Here is an 18,242-nt window from a genome sequence, read left to right as displayed (position 1 = left end):
TTTTGGGTTGAATAGATGAACAAAGGAATAATATTGAATTGAATTAGGCCAATTGATTTAGCATTCATACATAGACCTACCTGGCAATGTGCTGATGGCTTTGGCACCACCGAGAAAGTGAGAGAAACTGGTGCACTTGGTTTGTATTTGTCTTCTCCCAGGGGATGCAGATGCAGCGCCAGCGGTTCAGTTTGTGCCAACACACCAGACAACGACAAACTACAGAAGAAAGAGGAGTTGTAGTCATGTAAGAGCACAGCAACACTATTAACACAGCGGTAGGCTGTCACTTTTCTAAAATAGACTAATAAATGAAAAAATGTCCCAGAAACTTCTTCTCACTCACCTGGACCAGCCTCATCACCTTGATCTTAACAAGCTAGCTAAAACAAAACACTTCCGGTCAGAAAGTTCAAAATAAACTCTCTTTGATGAGCTTCGCCAGCTTTCGACAAACCTAAAGTTCGCTGATAGGAGGAAATATCCGCTCTAATGCAGTTGAAGTAGATGGCAGCCACATATTTATTCAGAAAGCAAGAAAAGCCACCCGCATGACGATATTCAGATATTCAAAGTACTTTATTTTGATGGCGAACCCGCTCCGCTTCCGGGGTTTCTCCCCTCCGCCAGCCGTCCAACTTGACGCGTATCCATGGCAACCGTTGTAGCTACAGCAGGTCGGCTCATCTCACAGCGCGTCCCGTTACCTTCACTGGAGGCCAACAGAGGAGGACATCACGGCAGCGACTTATCGGGAATTAAAAGTTAGCTGGGGAGAAATAAATGTCGCCGAGTTGCTTTAGTTCAGGTGGTTGTTTGGGAAAGTCATGACGCCCTCACAGAGAGCCCGCTATGGATGTGAGGCGGCGGCACGTAACGCTAAATGGAGGATTGCAGGTGAGTCAATGGTGGAAATGAATAGATTTTAATGAGAGTTAAAATATTTTACATTTTGACTGTTACATATCAATTTTTAAGTCTTTAAACTATTGGTAACTGCTTACCCTGTATGTAGGACCAGTATTAACTAAACCACAGACATTTTTTTTAGTAGAATTTGAAATATAGCTGATTTATTTGACCTTTATTAGGCCTACTAGGCTGTAGGAAGGGTCCTGAAATTATCATCCACCCCTTTATTATAATAAATTATATAATTATAATATTATTATTTATTATTTTATTGTTATTTTTATTACTTTTATTTATAAAAGTAAAGTTTTGGTTCAGTTTTTATCAGTTGAATTATTATTTATTTTTAGTTTTTATTATCATATGAGGGTATTTGTCAGGGGCAAGATTAAAAAAGTTCAGAATAGGTATAACAATACAAACACAACACTTTGAATTTGTAATTTTTGTTACTGTAGTTAATTTGGTAAATGTACAATATTGTTTCAGTTATTATATACTTCTTTTTTCCAAAGTCTAGTTTCTTTTTTTTCTGGTTAACTAAAATGTTTTTCACACCTTTTAATTTTTAGTTCAGTCAACTAACCTTTCCACAAACAGACACACAAAGACCCTCAAAGGTCCCAGGACCCAGGAGAGAAGGCTGATTCAGACTCCCGTGACCTGCCACAGCTGGCTCTTTATGAGATGTTTAAGCTGAAGGACATGGAGTTTTTCTGTGTCCACTGTGAAAAGCTTTTATTGTTAAGTGTGTGTGTGCTGTTGGTCACTCTCAGGGGGCCAGTGGTGTCTTGTTAAAGGGGGGCCTGGTCATGTTAGAGGTATAGGGGTCTTGTGTTTCTGTCTGTTGTTCTGCATTTGGAAACAAAACAAAAAAACAAACCCCCACTGACCGGACGGATAGCATCTCTGTGTCCCCCTCGGTGCCAGAAAGTGAAACGTCAAAGATGCTGTGTGTCTCTAATGCTTCATTAATCATGTAGATTCAGCTGAGCCCAAACCAGGTCAACCAAGCTTTTGTTAAGTTGTGTGTGGGTTTGCATGACTTAAGGAAGCCTGAATAATTCAACCGGTGGGGCAAGGTGCTTGAAGAATCTCGAATGGCCCTTTGCACTCCATGTGATGGAAAACACTCAAATCTCATCAGCCGGATTTGTTTTCACACAGACACACAGACACGCACACACAGAATGAGGAACTGGTGTTGTGTTACTTATGAGTTTCTCTTTGTACACAAGTCTAGAAGAAAACAATGGCACCTGACGTCAGTGTTATTAAGGACACTTTCAATAATCCAGCTCTCGCTTTCTGTCTTTGTCCCTGCTTCAGCTCCTCCGATCCCCTTGTTGAAGCACGCAGGTGGGGCATCACAGCCATGGCCGATTCACCCCCACCCAAAGGGACAGGTCCACAGGTCCCACTTCCCTCTTCCTCCTCCTCCTCACATCCCTCTCTTCCACACACGGCATGCAGAGGAGAGCGCCGAGAGGCCCCGTCTGGTCACCATCGTCCGGCCCTGTGGTCAAAGCACGCTACGCAAGGTTGAACGCCGTATTTACCATTTCACTGTAGCACTTAAGATAAAGTAGCATTCACAAAGGGTTCATAGCTTTATCAGTGGCTCATAAATCCTTTACTTATACTTCATAGATTAGTTATAAAGTCTTAATAAGGACAACGCTTGGGTTAAGAGGTTGTGAAAAATCCTTTTAAGATTATGTTTATTCTATTCAGTAATAATGTACATATAAATGTTTGTAGCTATAAATGTTAATATTTTGTTAGTAAATTGATTTTGGTCCATCAGAGCCGTTTTCCTGATGAGGAAAGAGTCAAAAAGACCCGTAAACCCGGCAAAGAGACTTTCACAACCTGGTAACCCAAATGTTCTTCTCATTTACAGCTGACAATAGACCCATCAAACATGAGTAAATGATTTATTAACCATCATTAAAGCCGCTGGTTACAGTTTACAAAGCTATATAAAGGGTTCCTTATTAGAAAAAGGGACACTCAGTTGTTAACAGCTGCAATTTCTCAACTGTCATGTTTCTTTGTTTTCAAGGTAACTGTCCTGTTGAACCGTAGGGGTGTGGTGTCCTTCGAGCAACTGCTACTCGATATCTCCGAGGCGTTGGGGTTTCCTCGCTGGCACAGAGCCAGGGTCACACGCCTATACACGACCCACGCACGAGAGGTGAGGCTCAACTGCAGCCACATTAACCTGCTAGGGAGCGCCGAGGTGAAAAATGCTCTAATGGGCCTTGATTAACTACTCCCACATTTCTCCCACGTCCTCTGCAACTTGTTCAGTGATTTCCATGCTGAAATGCGACCAGGCCTCAGGTTTGCTATAATGTATAAAACAAAAATAATGAAGGTCTTGACATATTTTTCCATGGAGTTCCTCTTTATGACAGAGCCACAAGATTAGGCAATAAAGTGGGAGACACCTTAAGGCTGTTTTCATGTAACTGGTCAGTTAAACTGGCTCAAACAAGTTGACACACGGTGGCTTTCAAGGCTCCTGAAGTTATGGTGAATTGTCCCACTCTGTCCCACTCTGCCCAGTTGGTATTCCCGTGTTGGGCTTAACACACCTAATGCATTGCTCTTCAGCTGACACCTGTCTATTGAGTGGGGCGATTAAATGAATTTGAGCAACGTACCGTGAATGATATCGTGAGTTACTCTGTGATTCCCACCCCTCTTTAGAAGTGTTTTGTTCCCAACTTTGCATGCAATGATGCTAAAAGCTCCTAAATGATGATCCTTAATATCAAGTAAAGTCGCTCTCTCCTAGAGACACCTCTCCTCTCTCTGCTGTCATACTGCTCCACAAAAAAATGTAAGGGGCCTCAGTCATCCTGATCCGTCTTAAATTATCATTTTATTTCCCCTTCATAGGTGAAAGGGGTTTGTGATTTCTTCCGAGGTGAGGTGGCCTTCCTGGCGCTGGGGAAGGCTCGTCCAGAGCTGAGTGGTGTGCAGGAGGCTCTGGAGGAGCTGTTTCCAGAACATTCCCATTACCGGGCTGACGCTCTGCGGGCCTGGGAGAAAAGACTTCGTCCAGCGCCGGATAAAGCAGCTAAGGCCGACAGCGGCTACAGTGAGGGGACGGACAGCAGCGAGACTAACCAAGAGACACACCAGGACACAAATACACACATCAAAAATCATAATAATACACATTTGCCTCACCATATAGACACACTCCAGCCTGAGAATTGTGACTCAGATGCTCAAAAGTGTCATAAAAAGAACAGAAAACCGGCTCACCTGCCCAACCACCTGCAGAGACTGCGTGTGAGGGGCAGGGTCAGAGAGCGACAGCCCTCTGTCACTGGTCCGTTTAAACATGAGGAAGGTCTCCGAGAAGCAGACATACCCTCTCCTACACTGTGTGAAAACTGTTTAGTGAGGAGAGTTAAACATCAGGGTCCAGAGGGGGTCAATCCACTGTCAGGGAGGGTCCCACTGCCTCCTGTGTCAAGGAAGCAGAAAGGAAGTCCTTACACAGAACAGGAAGTGAGAAAAGTGCACGTTCATATCAGCCCTCCACCTCCTCCACCAATCAGCAGAGAGGAGGAGAAGAGTGTAGCCCAGTTACAACTTTCAGATCCACCTCCAGATGTGGGTCAAATACACAAGGACACACAGCAGAGGACGACTTTTGACCTTCCCTCAGGTGGCAGCGATGTCACTCTGGCAGACATCGAGCGCTGCTATGAAATTGGACGGTTGGTCGGAGACGGCAACTTTGCAGTAGTGCGAGAGTGTCGTCGTCGTGACAATGAACAAGCCCTTGCCGTGAAGATCATTGAGCGCTCCAAGCTGATTGGTCGAGAACACATGATGCAGAACGAGCTGAGCCTCCTGGGTAGCCTATGTCACCCTCGTATAGTGCGGCTGTTTGCGCACCACCACACGCACACTCACTCCTACCTGGTGATGGAGCTGGTGAGCGGGGGGGATCTGTTTGAGGCCATCAGTGAGAGGGGGAAGTTTTCAGAGGCGGAGGCAGGACTGATGGTGTCGGACGTGAGCGAAGCACTGAACTACATCCACTGCAGAAGTATCGTCCACCGAGATCTCAAACCGGAAAACCTGCTGGTGAGGTTTCAGAATGAGTCTGTGATTATTGTATATTTAAAAATCATTCTGATGCGGCGCTATGTGTTTATAAAAAAATTAGACATTTTTTGTATTGCCACTAGGGGGTGCTATGGATATACATTGAATTCTATGAGTAGTGGCTTCAATATGTAGAAAGCAAAATGATTCATTGCCAGTTAATTTTCTTGTCTAATGATATCCTGCTACATAAATGGACTTCCGTAGTTGGATCCAACGTTCTGACTACCTGCATAATATGTCACTCTGCCCAACATGCGCAGATTATGAAACAAAAGTAATAATAAGAGATCCTACATAGGCCTATTTAAAGAGCAGTTTACCTCACAAAAAAATAAAACAGCAGAAACAGCGATTCATATTATGATTGTCTTTTCTTCTAGACCTTTTTTAAAATACTCTGTCAAACTGTGCCACACTGCATTCAGGTGCAAGCGTTCGGGCGCCCTCGGAGGCATTTGAATTTTAAAAAATATGATCTCAACTCTGCCTCTGTGCATGACTCCGTTTCTGTCTGTATCTTGTTTTTCTTGTTCTCTCTCAGATAGAGCGTGTAGCCGCTGGCATGTGTAGACTGAAGCTGGGAGACTTTGGCCTTGCCATGGTTGTGACTGAACCAGTCTTCACCATATGTGGCACACCCACATATGTAGCCCCAGAGATTCTCTGTGAGACAGGTTAGTGCTGTTTGCTTCGCATCTGTATTTGCATCACTAAATATGAGTGTTGCTTGTTTGAAAACTCTTCCTGTAATATTTCCTTGTTTGGGTTTGATCCAACAGGTTATGGTGTTGCAGTGGATGTATGGGCTCTGGGTGTTATTCTCTACATCCTGCTGTGTGGATTCCCTCCATTTCGCAGTCGGGATCGGGACCAGGAGGAGCTGTTTCAGCTAATAAAACAGGGACAACTCCACTTCCTGTCCCCCTACTGGGACCCCATCTCAGACGGTGACAAGATAAATTCTGTGCAAATTCCCATACTTAAAAAGATGAATAAATAACCGGTTGCTTATTCTGTTGTGTGTGTTTGTGTGCAGAAGCCAGAGGTCTTGTCAGAGCTCTGCTTCAGTCGGATCCCACATTGAGGCTGAACGCAGAGCAGACCCTGCTTAATCCCTGGGTGAAGGCTATGGCGTCAACCTGCAGCCAGAGGGAGCTCACAGACAAAACTCACAGGAGCACAGCAGATACTGGAGCAGAACCAGACACAGTCCAGGGACATGCCCAGACTAATGCAGCAGAAGTAATGACAGAGAAAACACCAGGACACAGGAGTGACCAGGGAGAAATCACTCATAAAGAGCTCAGCAGACATGAGATGAACGAAGGACGAGGACAAAATGAGGAGAGAACACCACAGCAACAGTCTAAAGACACAATTACAGTTCACGCTTCACAGATCAAAGTGCACACACCTTCAGGGGCCACACCTACAGACAGACAGGATCCAGGTTCCAAGTTGTCAAACATAGACTATAATCCAGACAGTCCAGCTAATCTGGGTGTCGGTCTCAATCCCCTCGATGACCCTGCAGCCCAAACTGACCCTCCACCCCTGATTAAGACACAATCAAAACAAAACAGCCAACAACCGTCAACTCCATATTCCCAAGAAAACACAGCAGGTCACGCAACGCAACATCACCCATCCTCCAACCCGGCAGCGGCTTCTTCATCATACAACCCCACCACAGCCACCGACCAAAACCAACCAGCCGAAACCCATTACGAGCCGAACATTCACACCACCATCACCCAACCACCAACACAATCTTGACCTCACCGTCAATCTCCTGCGTGATTAAATTAGACTCTTCACTTTCATTGTTCCGGACAGTACAGCTGATTGCTCTGCGGCCGAATCCTTGAATGACCTGCAGATGATGTGATTTACTCTCCCGGGGTTGAATAGGTTGTGATTAATGAGGCTAGATAAATCTCATAAATTGTGTAATCCATGTATCCTGAAATGTATCATGACATGTTGTGTAATGACCGAGGAATGTGTCAGTGTGGGATTACAAGAGCACGACTGTGAACACCAGTTGATCGAGTAGGACTTGGATCTAAACACATTTGCAGTTTGTCATTGTTTCGAATGTTGTGGCGTAATCAAGGAAATACTTTTTAGTACATTTGTGAAGTGTTTTTGTTTTGTTTTTTTCTATTTTGGTCTGCAAACCATGTTGAACTCTGAGGATGTTATTGTATCTGCCACTACTAGTGGTGGCTATTTTTGGTTGCTTGTGTGACGACACACTGACCCATCCTCTTTTTATATTCCTAGAAGTCTGTGCTGGTATCATTTATCTAGCAACGTTTGTTTACTACACAAGCATAAACTTAAATAACCTGTACCAAGAACTTTTTTATTCTAGTCCTGGTAAAAGTTTGCCATATTTACTAAACTCTTCAACGCCATCTTTCTGACAGCGTGTTTCTTGTATGAATTTTCTACTGCTGATTTGAATGTATCGTCCTGATTGCTGGCACTGTAACTGTTTGATGACTAACAGCCAGTGAATTTGCAATCTGTATCAATATTTGGACACATGGATGTGTCCAATGGCACACAGGACACAGTGTGACCACATACAGCTCCTGGGTAAACTGTGTGTGCATAGCTGAGGGTGGTATGGCTCTCTTGCCATTCCACACAGACCAAATAAGGCATGTCTGTCCGTCCAATGGGAGTGGTTAGTCCTGTCCCTCCCGACTGTGGACAGCTGACACTCTGACATCCTGCCCCACCTACCCTGAAGCACTCACACACAGCCCCCTAGCCTGTATAGACATGCACCCCTCCCAGCCCTTGAGGCTTTGAAGCCACATATCTGGGGCACTGAAGGGATGAATAAGCCTATGAATGCTTCTGGCCTAGTATCAGTGGGCAAGGGCAGATAAAGCTTTCTTTAATCATCCTGCTTTTCTAGTTGAAGTTTTTAAGCATTCTTTAAGCACAGTTTTTTTTACTGGTCTATTAAACCAAGTGAACCACTTCAGAGGACATGAGGAAACATGGTGTTTGTTTTTGTTTTTTTAAATAAAGTTGTGTTGAAAGTTTTTGATATTAAGGTGTGCAGCATCAACATTATAAATGTACACAGGATGCGTCCTCTGTTGGAGTGGCCTAAATTTGTCGCATATCATGTTTTGGTCACCTTTCAAGTCCTGCCATTCACTGACCCGCAGGTGCTCACTACGCATGCGCCCTTGAAAACTCTTTAAATACCCCAAGTCATCTGCCACAATAAACATTCCGCTGTCAGCCAATTCACGGCCGTGCTGAAGTACTTACTGGCACATAGAGGCCGTTACAGATGCAAGCAAAATATTTACTTTTAAATACGTAACTTCTATTATTAGCCGGGACCGAGGAGCTGCCTGTGTAATAACGAATCTGACCCGGAGTCGTAAAGGCTGCGCAGGGTGAAGTCGGGGGAGACGGACAGGAAAAAAACAAAGATGGCTGTGTAGCCAGAGAGACGAGTCCCAGCAGAACTGTCTCTAGCCGCGGCTTTAATCACCGACAGGTCCCGTGGGTCCCGTGGACAGTCAGCCGGTACCGGAGCAGGGACGTTAGACGAGCAGCCGAGCTGGGCCGTTGGTGCACATCGTTGTAATCTGCTGTCATTGCGAATAACGGCGTCGAGAGTACAACAACAGCTGAGAGACGCCTGAGTTGTTTTTGTTCTGCCTGGGCAAAGGGAGAGGACTGCTGTGTTTTTGTCAACGTAGCTAGCCGCATAGTCTGCTAGCCTCACTGTAAGTCAACAAAACTAGTCAACGTTTAATTAAGTCATAATTACATTTTGCACATGATCTCGTTATTACACAATCATTGGCTTGTTGAATACCAAGTTCGTAAGTGGAGGTTAGCATTAATAATAATAAGTTAGCCTGCATTCCTTTCTGACAGCCTGCTGCCGTAGCGTTAGCCTAGCTAACGTTAGCTAGCTGTCAGCTGACCGTTAGCTTGACAGGTTGTAAGCTAGCCCTGAGCTAACCTGCTAATATTTCAGGCTCAGCCTGGTCGCGGCAGGTACACCTCAGACATTTCTAGAAAGCCATCGCCATGTCTTCAATGGAAGAGAGAGACGTGGGCGTTGCGGCCGCCCCTGGCTCCTCCTCGGCCGGCTTGGGGGTCGGGGCCGTGGGGGCAGCGGTGGAGGCTGTCGCCGGGGTCGCAGCCATGCAGGAGGAGGTCGGGATACGGCGAGAAGGGCCCGAACCTGACCCAGACGAGCCACCCAAGAAGAGGATGAAAATTCCCGAGGGAGAGTCAGGAAAGCTGGAGGAGAGACTGTACTCAGTGCTGTGCTGCACCGTGTGCCTAGACTTGCCCAAGGCGTCTGTATACCAGGTAAACGTGGTGTCAATCACAAACCTTCCCCTCAGAACCCTAAACTTACCGTCCAACAACGGCAAAACAGCTGGACATCATACTAGAAACCCCCCCGATGTGTCCCACCTGCCAATCCCCTGTATCAACCTGTTGAATATGTTGTCCAGCACCATGTTTTTTTAGTGATACTAGATCCAACACAGGCCCCAAATGTCTGTATGCTGCAAGCTGAGCCATGAGGCTCAGAGAGCAGACACACCCAGGCCGAGTGGCCAGCTGTGCCAGCTCAAGTTTACTGTGAATTATCCTCAAATGACCCTCAGCAAAGGCCATATCCCCAAACCCCACACAAGACCTCAAAATCCCAGAACTAAAGCAAAACCTACATTTTTAATAATCTTTTGCCCTTCCCTTGAACCCACCCAACAGTCTCCTTAACGACCTCAAACTGTCCTCTGACCTCAAACTGCTCTCGTCAATGTCAAGTGAACACATTTGTAATTAATCATCGCTCAGTTAGTCTTGAACATGTACATGCCCTCCTGCAACATACACCACACATGTTTTAAACAGCTGTTTAAAATTTATTAACAATACACTGTAAATACAAGTTGGATTTTTTTCCATACACAATATTCTGCCCTTAACATAGATACATATAAAAAAAAAAAACATATTGATTAAGTGAAGAACAACAGTAAATTGCATTAGGCCTGTGGGATATTTATGTATCCCACAGTACCAAGCCATTCCTCACATATAAAAGGCAAACAATTCCAGGTCTGTCTCCTCTATAGAAGCACTTCTTAAAGTTGTAATCGTCCTTTAATATTTTACAGTTTGTGCAGATAGTCTTTTTGTCATTACTCTATTGCTGTTGGGCTACTCCAAGAAAATATGCCTAGCTAAACATGTCAAATGACACCCCCCCGAAATCATGTGTTCTGATTTGAGTGAAATATACAGTGCCACTAAAGTCAGTGTTTCTTCCTAAACATTTCCCCTAAAATATCTATTCTTAAGCATTCCCTATTGTCTTTAAATGAACCACACCTATTCCAAATTATGCTCACATTTTTGTCTCAAGTTTCGACCAGAGAAAGTTTAACTATTTAATTCCAATCCCAACTAAGTCCCTCCCATCTTGTACCAACTCAAATACCTTTATTTTCCCTGTTCCTGTTTCAACCTAGGATCCACAGGAATTACTTTTTCCACTTTCCTCACACACTTTCTTTCGCTGTCGCCTCAACTTTTTCTTTTCCACCACAGTGTACCAATGGACACCTGATGTGTGCAGGCTGCTTCATCCACCTCCTGGCTGATTCTCGCCTCAAGGAGGAACAGGCCACGTGTCCCAACTGCAGGTACACCAAGAACAGATCAGAAGAAGCTAGTTAGTTTTTTTGACGAGTGTAGTTATGGAGATGTGAGCGATGCATGTAAATTAGATATTTGGTTATGTACACATTTTCGAGTGCTCCCACACTGTCAGAACTCTTCTACTGTGCACAGACGATTAGCTACAAATAATGACGTTTGCAGCCAAATAATTTAGACGGTATACATTTTGCCACCTTAAAAAAGTGATCCAAGACATTTTCCCCTCTAAATGTTGTTTTTTTCCTGCCAGTTCTGACTCTGAGAGTATTTGATGTTAAATAACAGGAATAAGTAAGTCCAATTGAGCTCAGACAAGAACAATTTCAAACAAGTAAAAATGTTAGTGAAGTGATTTCTGTTTTGCTGAGATTCCCCTTAAAAACCACTCTGGTTTTTAAACTTGGTGAGGTGGCTTAAAGGTGGCGATAAACAGACGATGAACAGGATTGTGGTTCACATTTGATCAGCGCTGCGTTGTTTTACAGCTTGATCTAGTGTCTTTAGCCTCCGTTTTCACAATACATGAACACTATGGCCACCACTTCTGGTTCACAAACTTTCTCTACTGCAGCTAAACAGTGCACTAAAATATTTTTCCAAAAACATGGACAGAGAAGTAGGCAGTGTAGTAACATAATCTTGATTTCTAGTGTATCACCACTACCCAGTTTAGACAGTTTGATCAGAGTTCGGTGAATCCACCTCACTGGATCCAGGAAAGGGGTGGCTCTCTCTCTTGATCCGACTATACTCTGTGTGTTTGTGAATGCGCGCCTATAAAAATGCAGAAGTACAATCTGTAGTTGATACAACAGTCCTAAAATCCACCAGATAACACAATGTTCTCACAGTCTGACGTATGACACTTCTTTTACTTTAGTTTTGCCAGCACCACTGATGCACTGTCACAGGAAATAAATACTTTCTTTTGCACGTGTAATCCTACAGTATGTGTTGAAATTACCACCAACAATGACAAAAGCAAAATGTAACTTTTCTATTACCCAGACAGTTTTTTCGCAGTTGTGCATCGTCCACAACCTTGTACGAACACCTCTGCACACACCACAAACTTCATGTATACGACTGCACTGAGGAATGCTTTGCGTTTGTGTAGGTGTGAGATCAGCAAGAACCTGTGCTGCAGGAACCTCGCCGTGGAGAAGGCTGTCAGTGAGCTGCCGACAGAATGTACCTTCTGCCTCAAACAGTTCCCCCGCTCCAGCTTAGAGAGACACCAGAAAGAGGAGTGCCAAGACAGGTACACACCACACACACTCGCATGCACAAAAAATCCTTTTTTTTCCTTGTAGTCAACAGTGATTTCAAATTAGTTCCAATCAGTTTCCCCGCTAATGATGTTCCCAAACTATCAAATTAAACGGCGACAAATACTTTAATCAAGGGAGTGATGCAGAAATAGGAAAACACACACACAATGACTAAATCTCCAGTATGATTATATCCACGTGTGTGTGTGTGTATGCGTGCGTGTGTGGTAACTCAGCACAACATCACACGGTGATAATTTGGGGAGGCTGGAGGAGCATGTGACTATTGAGGAGAAAACCAGCTGACGTGATTACAGACTGTGTGTTTGTTGTTTGTGTGTGTGTGCGTGTGACGCTCAGGCCGATTGAATTTGCATGCATCAAATCCTTTGGGGTTGTTGCTATAGTAACAGGTGACCCTGCTTAGGACAGAGGTGCCTGTGCCAGTGTTACCATGACAACAGCCATGGCAGTTATCACCAGGTGTTTTTCAGTCAGGTCAGGCGGGATCCGACGCCGTCTTATGTAAAGATGATGCTGTTGTTTTAATATGCGGTGATTACAGGTATTTAACAGGACTCTGTTAAAGTGGTGAATCATGGCCTAATGACTTTTATGCAAAATGACGAATTCCCACCAGTTACATGAATATATATAGGAAAAAACTCTCCACTTAATATAAGATGAGTTGCGTCAGCGGGGATTTAATTATCGTCAGTTCTTTACAGAGGATAAATAGCACCTTTCACATGCATAAGACCTCACTTTAACTGTAAGAAAGTAGCAGGTATTCATTGAAAAGCACCTCAGTCCAGGATGTAATTGATACAAATCCATGTTTTTCTTTCTTTGAGGTCTCCTCTCAGCACACATGTATCATTATTACAGTGTTAATTAGCCCCGGCTCTCAACCTGGGTTAATTAGCACCTTCCATGAACATGTATTCATCACAAAGCACCTCTGCAAAAGGTCTGATTTATATAAAGCGGGCTTCTTTTTTTTTTTTTCTTCTCAAGTTTGTCTTTTAAGTCACACACTCGCCGTTATGTTGCCAGGGTGACGCAGTGCAAGTACAAGAGGATCGGCTGCCCTTGGCAAGGTCCGTTCCACGAGCTGCCGGCACATGAGAGCGAGTGCTCCCATCCCACCAAGACTGGTACAGAGCTGATGGGAATACTGGGAGAGATGGACCAGAGCCACCGCAGAGACATGCAGCTCTATAACAGCATCTTCAGCCTGCTCTGCTACGAAAAGATCGGTTTTACAGGTAAATACAAGAAAAGTATTCCCTACTTGTACTAGAAAAACTACTGCTGTTATGTTCCTTTTGCTTCTCTATCGGTTAACACTCTTCATCCCACTCATGGCCTCTCTTCCTGTTTCAAATCTTCCACTTATGTGTCCATCCAGAGGTGCAGTTCAGGCCGTACCGCACTGATGACTTCATCACTCGTCTGTACTATGAAACGCCGCGCTTCACTGTTCTCAACCAGACGTGGGTGCTGAAGGCCCGTGTTAATGACTCTGAGCGCAACCCCAACCTGTCCTGCAAGCGCACCCTCTCCTTCCAGCTCATCCTCAAAAGCAAGGTACACACGGCGCTCTGTCCGTCCACGTTTATTTTTAAAGGTTTTGAGCGTGTGCTTGTGTAGAGGGCCGATGATGCGTCACTCTCCTAACAGATCTGGTTTTAACAGAAAAGGCTCAATGTTAAGAGGCCGACCTGTTAGAGTGGTCATGTGGCATAGCTAACAGAGTTGAAGAAAAAGGCAATCTGTGAGTTACAACAAAGCAATGCTAAAATAAATCAAGATGAACAGCAACATCTTTATGAATGTTTGTCCATTAAGAGACAGACATCCTCTGTTTGAGCCCATGACTTAAACACGTGCACTCTTCCTGCTCCAGTGTTTGTGTGTGGTCTTTGTTTTCTTTCTCTTATATCTTCTTAAATCTTGTCAGTTTCGTTTGTACAGCCCAAAATCACAAATTTGCCTCAGAGGTATTTTTAGTCTGTACAGGATACAGACCAAGGATACCGATAAGGAAAAAGACTTTAGTGATAAAAAAGGGAAGAAACTTCAGGAAGTGGAGGAGGCATTCCCTCTCCTAGGATGGACAGACATTTAATAGATGCTGTAAGTTCAGAGTAGACAGAAACAACAATAGTAAGATTAAATAAATAAAAGGTTTAGACCACCACAAATATCTTCTGAAATCAATGTTATTACATTGTTGTGGTGTGGATTTTGGTTACTTAGAAGAAAATGTAATTTAGCAGTGGAGCCTGACAGAAACACGTGCATGGAGTATATTATGGGCCATATTTAGCTCATCACACATCGATATCTGTGTATATGTAGTCTGATAATAAATGCCAGCACAGAAACTAAAGATACAACTCAATCACCAGAATATATACTGTATATACATTTCTGCAAAACCCTAGATAAGTTAAAGCTTCACGTTTCTCGGACGTATTTGTGGTTTTGCAGAAATGTTAAATGGGCTGGATACTGATACTGTATGTCCAAGATAATTTAGAAACATCAACATCATAGTTTGTACATTTGTAAAATGTACATACCTTGTCCATCAAACATTGTTTGTATCAGCCTGAAAACTTCAGTATATGTTTGGGTCCTCTTAGCAGCAGAGATGCACTGAATCTTTATCAGCACCGAAACTCCGATGTGACCCATCTACGTTAAATACAGTTTCTTCATCAATGTCACTTTAAAATTCAGTATTTCCACTATCAGCGATACATTCAGTCACACGTGCATGTTTCTGTTCAGGTGAACTCGGCCCTGGAGTGCTCCTTCCTGCTGCTGAAGGGGCCGTACGACGACGTGCGGATCAAGCCGGTCATCCACCACCACTCCTTCAGCAACGACACCAACGAGACCGACTACGTCCCTCTGCCCATCTCCGACTCGGTGGAGTGCAACAAACTGCTGGCCGCCAAAAACATCAACCTGCGCCTGTTCATCTTCCAAGTCCAAAAATAAAGAGTGAGGGAAGAAGAGGAGGAGGAGGAGGTGGAAGAAGAAGAGGGGTGATGGAGGGTGAGGGGCAGAGAGAGCTGAGTGATGAAGATTAAAGAGAGACACCACTGAACCACTGATACCTCTTAACACCTACACACACTCACACAGATACACACATTCACGCAGGGTATACACGCCTACACACACACACACACTCACATATATACATGCACACACACACCACTAATTACACTTACCTCCTTTTACAAGATAGTGAGACCCCTTGCTCGGGTAGCAGTGAGTTGCTATGGAGATGGGTGGGCATAGTTATGGATGGAGGGGTGGGGTGGGGTGGGTAGGGGGTTCTGGGATGGTTGGTGTGTACCTGTGGAGGCTCTCTGAGGTCGAGTGCGACCTTTCACCCCTGACGCCCACAGCCAAAGGTAGCACACACACCGACCAAAGCAGGATCTGCTGGGTGCATTTGTTGTGAGTGTGTGTGTGTGTGTGTGTGTGTGTGTGTGCGTGTGCATGTGTGCGCGCGTGTGTGTGCGTGTGTGTGAGTGTGAGTGTGTGAAAGAGAGTTAAGCGACGGACCCTGGAGTGTGGCCCAAACTCTGCTTTTATGTTGAAATGTCCCAAAGACGTGATAATGTGAAACTAGAGTGATAGACTCTACAGAGCTGTTCTTTGGACATGTGAGTGGATGTCGAGGACGTGTGTGTGTGTGTGTGTTTGTCTGTCTTCACCCTTCCCTCTACACACTTTATGCCTAATCTAATCTGAGTCTAATCAACGGTTTCTTTCTGTTTTGGCTAAAGCGTCCGTTCTGCGTCTTTCCAAAACAGAGGAAAGACGGCGCCCCCTCCCCTCCTCCCAGTGACCCCCTTTTACCTTTCAACACGAGGAGAGATGGCCTGGCTGCATGCATATTTTAGTTCTTATTCCTCCAGCTGTGGTTATATTTAACCTTCAACTCTAATACTATTTTTATTTCTCTTAACCCTAAATATTTAAGTACCTGTGAACTTTTTTCTTTTTAGTTGGGTTTTAGCGCGTGACTGGCTACTTCTGTGTGTGTGTGTGTGTGTGTGTGTGTGTGCGTGTGCGCACGTTTCAGTGTGTATGTGTGTGTGTAAACAGATCATAACTGTGAGATTCTTGTGAACATGTCCCTGTGTGGAAAGCAGTACAATCCTCGAGGACGAGACGAGCCAGGCTGGATTTACCATCAGGAGATTCAAGGGCCCCCGAAGCCCCAGGTTCACACTGTCAGGAGACTTCTGCTAATTTGATTGATGCAGATTTGTCGCACCCATTAAGTGCAATAACAACAACAACTCCTTAATATGCTCATATGTGTTTCTTCTCCTTGTTTTTTTTGTGCAAAGACGCTCTCAGTTTGAAGGTAGTAATTAGACCTTGAGTGACAGATCAGCAAGGCAGATGTTGGCATATTGCAGCTGTATCAGCGTTCATGTCGGCCGATACATCGTAGAAGAATGCTGGTTTAAGATCATTTACAAACTCGAAAACTTGATTCTTCAACTGTAAAATGTCGTTCAGAATGTATCCTGGCCACAATTGTTTTTGAAGGTCCAGTGTGTAGTAGAAGTCCATCTGTGGCCGTCCCAAATCAGTCGTGAATGTCAACCGTGCATCAGTGCAACAACAGGATTGGCTGATTTGTTTCCCTGTCTGGCTGTGATCAAGCAATATAATAATGCTGTTTTATTTTTTTTTGTGAGGTACAAATGGCCTTTAAACTTAAAATGTTGTATCCCGAAATATTAATTATTTTTCATAATCTGAGCATGACGGGCAGGGTGAGACTGCACAGGAAGTCTTGGGATCCTAGTCCCATTTTTGCAACATAACAATACAACAGGTGTTTGCTTTTGGCCTGTGGTCCAACATTAAGTATTATTTTGGCCCTCCAGGAATGAAAGTTTGGACACCCCTAGCGTAGTTTGTTGCAATCTGCAACCATACTGCTGGATGCATCTAAATCCTACACACACACCTTAAATAAACAACTTTAAGAGATCCATAACATGACTGTTTGTTATGTGTTATCATTAAGAACAATTAAATAGGCCGTTAGAAAACAATGAGCATCTGATTTTTAAAACTGTTAAATACAGTCACCAGAATCGGCCTCTTGAGTCCAGTATTGGTCGAACTACATTAGTATCATCTCATACACACAATATATAGATATTTAACTTTTCTTTCATCATGAGAGAAACACTTTTTTTCTGACATGGACCAACTACCTGACCTACAGAAAAACCTGGGCCAGGACTGAGAGTACCGGTTGGATTTTGGGAAGCTGCCCTTTAGCGAGAGCTGTGTGCACTGTATCATTGTAATTGATGGGTGAACTTGGAGGCAGCAGGGGCCCAAAAGCTGAGGATGAATCACCACCAACAAGGGGGACTTAACCTCAACTGTGAGCCCAGAGTCTGAGACTGAAAAAGTCTCTCAGACTGAGACTTTTCTGGAACATCAGACTTTGGGTTTTGATGGATGGTGTGTGTCTGTGTGAGCGTGTGTGTGTGAGTGTGTATGTGTGTGTCAGGGGTGGGGACGGGGGGGAGTTTTACCTTACTACGGTGACATGTTAGTGTTAGACTTACTTGAACGAGAAGATGTTACTTAAGTAGACTCTACTGTAAAGCAGATAGATCTCTCTCCTCCTGACCTCTACTTCCTGTATTTCTGTGTTTTAATGCTTCGTCTCTATGCCAGTGGACTCACTCATCTCACTATGGCTGTACATGTGCCTTTTATTAAAGATCATGGAACCTGCACTGCTGCTGCCTGTGTGTGTGTGTGTGTGTGTGTGTGTGTGTGTGTGTGTGTGTGTGTGTGTGCGCGCGTGTGTGTGTGTGTGAGAGAGAGAGACAGAGAGAGAGAGTGAATGTAGAGAGGACAAAAATAGAGCCGGCTGGCTTTGTGTCTGCATAAATTTTTCATTCAATACCAGAGTTATGAAATCTAAATTTAATTTTAGAGCCTCGCGTGGACGACAGATATGTTTCATTGAACTGGATGTGCAGAATATGAATCACTTTCAGTACAAAATGAATTACCCAGCGTCGCAACAATAACACACATTGACTTATCAGTTATTGCCTGGAGGAAAGCGAAAGTAGGCATATTGCAGTGGTGTAAAATGTCAGCCGCCTGAAGACTTAAAAG

The 18,242-nt window shown here is 44.2% G+C and overlaps 2 protein-coding genes across 2 annotated transcripts; both read left to right on the top strand.

Annotated features, from left to right (window-relative positions):
• Positions 1-827: 827 nt before the first annotated feature.
• Positions 828-6,825, top strand: dclk3 (doublecortin-like kinase 3). Its single transcript, XM_073462774.1, has 7 exons — positions 828-897; positions 2,242-2,453; positions 2,978-3,109; positions 3,820-5,025; positions 5,591-5,723; positions 5,829-5,996; positions 6,086-6,825. The coding sequence occupies exons 1-7, from the start codon at positions 828-830 to the stop codon at positions 6,823-6,825; spliced, it is 2,661 nt and encodes an 886-aa protein (XP_073318875.1).
• Positions 6,826-8,322: 1,497 nt separating this feature from the next.
• Positions 8,323-17,851, top strand: zftraf1 (zinc finger TRAF-type containing 1). The gene is made up of 7 exons (XM_073462953.1): positions 8,323-8,813; positions 9,071-9,411; positions 10,666-10,760; positions 11,894-12,037; positions 13,104-13,315; positions 13,459-13,637; positions 14,847-17,851. Exons 2-7 carry the CDS (start codon positions 9,124-9,126, stop codon positions 15,057-15,059), a joined length of 1,131 nt encoding a protein of 376 aa, XP_073319054.1. The 5' UTR covers positions 8,323-8,813; positions 9,071-9,123; the 3' UTR covers positions 15,060-17,851.
• The last annotated feature ends 391 nt before the right edge of the window (positions 17,852-18,242 follow it).

The sequence above is a fragment of the Pagrus major genome, chromosome 3 (genome assembly GCF_040436345.1).
Source record: "Pagrus major chromosome 3, Pma_NU_1.0".
Lineage (NCBI taxonomy): Eukaryota > Metazoa > Chordata > Actinopteri > Spariformes > Sparidae > Pagrus > Pagrus major.
Note: the sequence above shows the minus strand (reverse complement) of the source record. Positions and strands in the feature narration are given on the sequence as shown.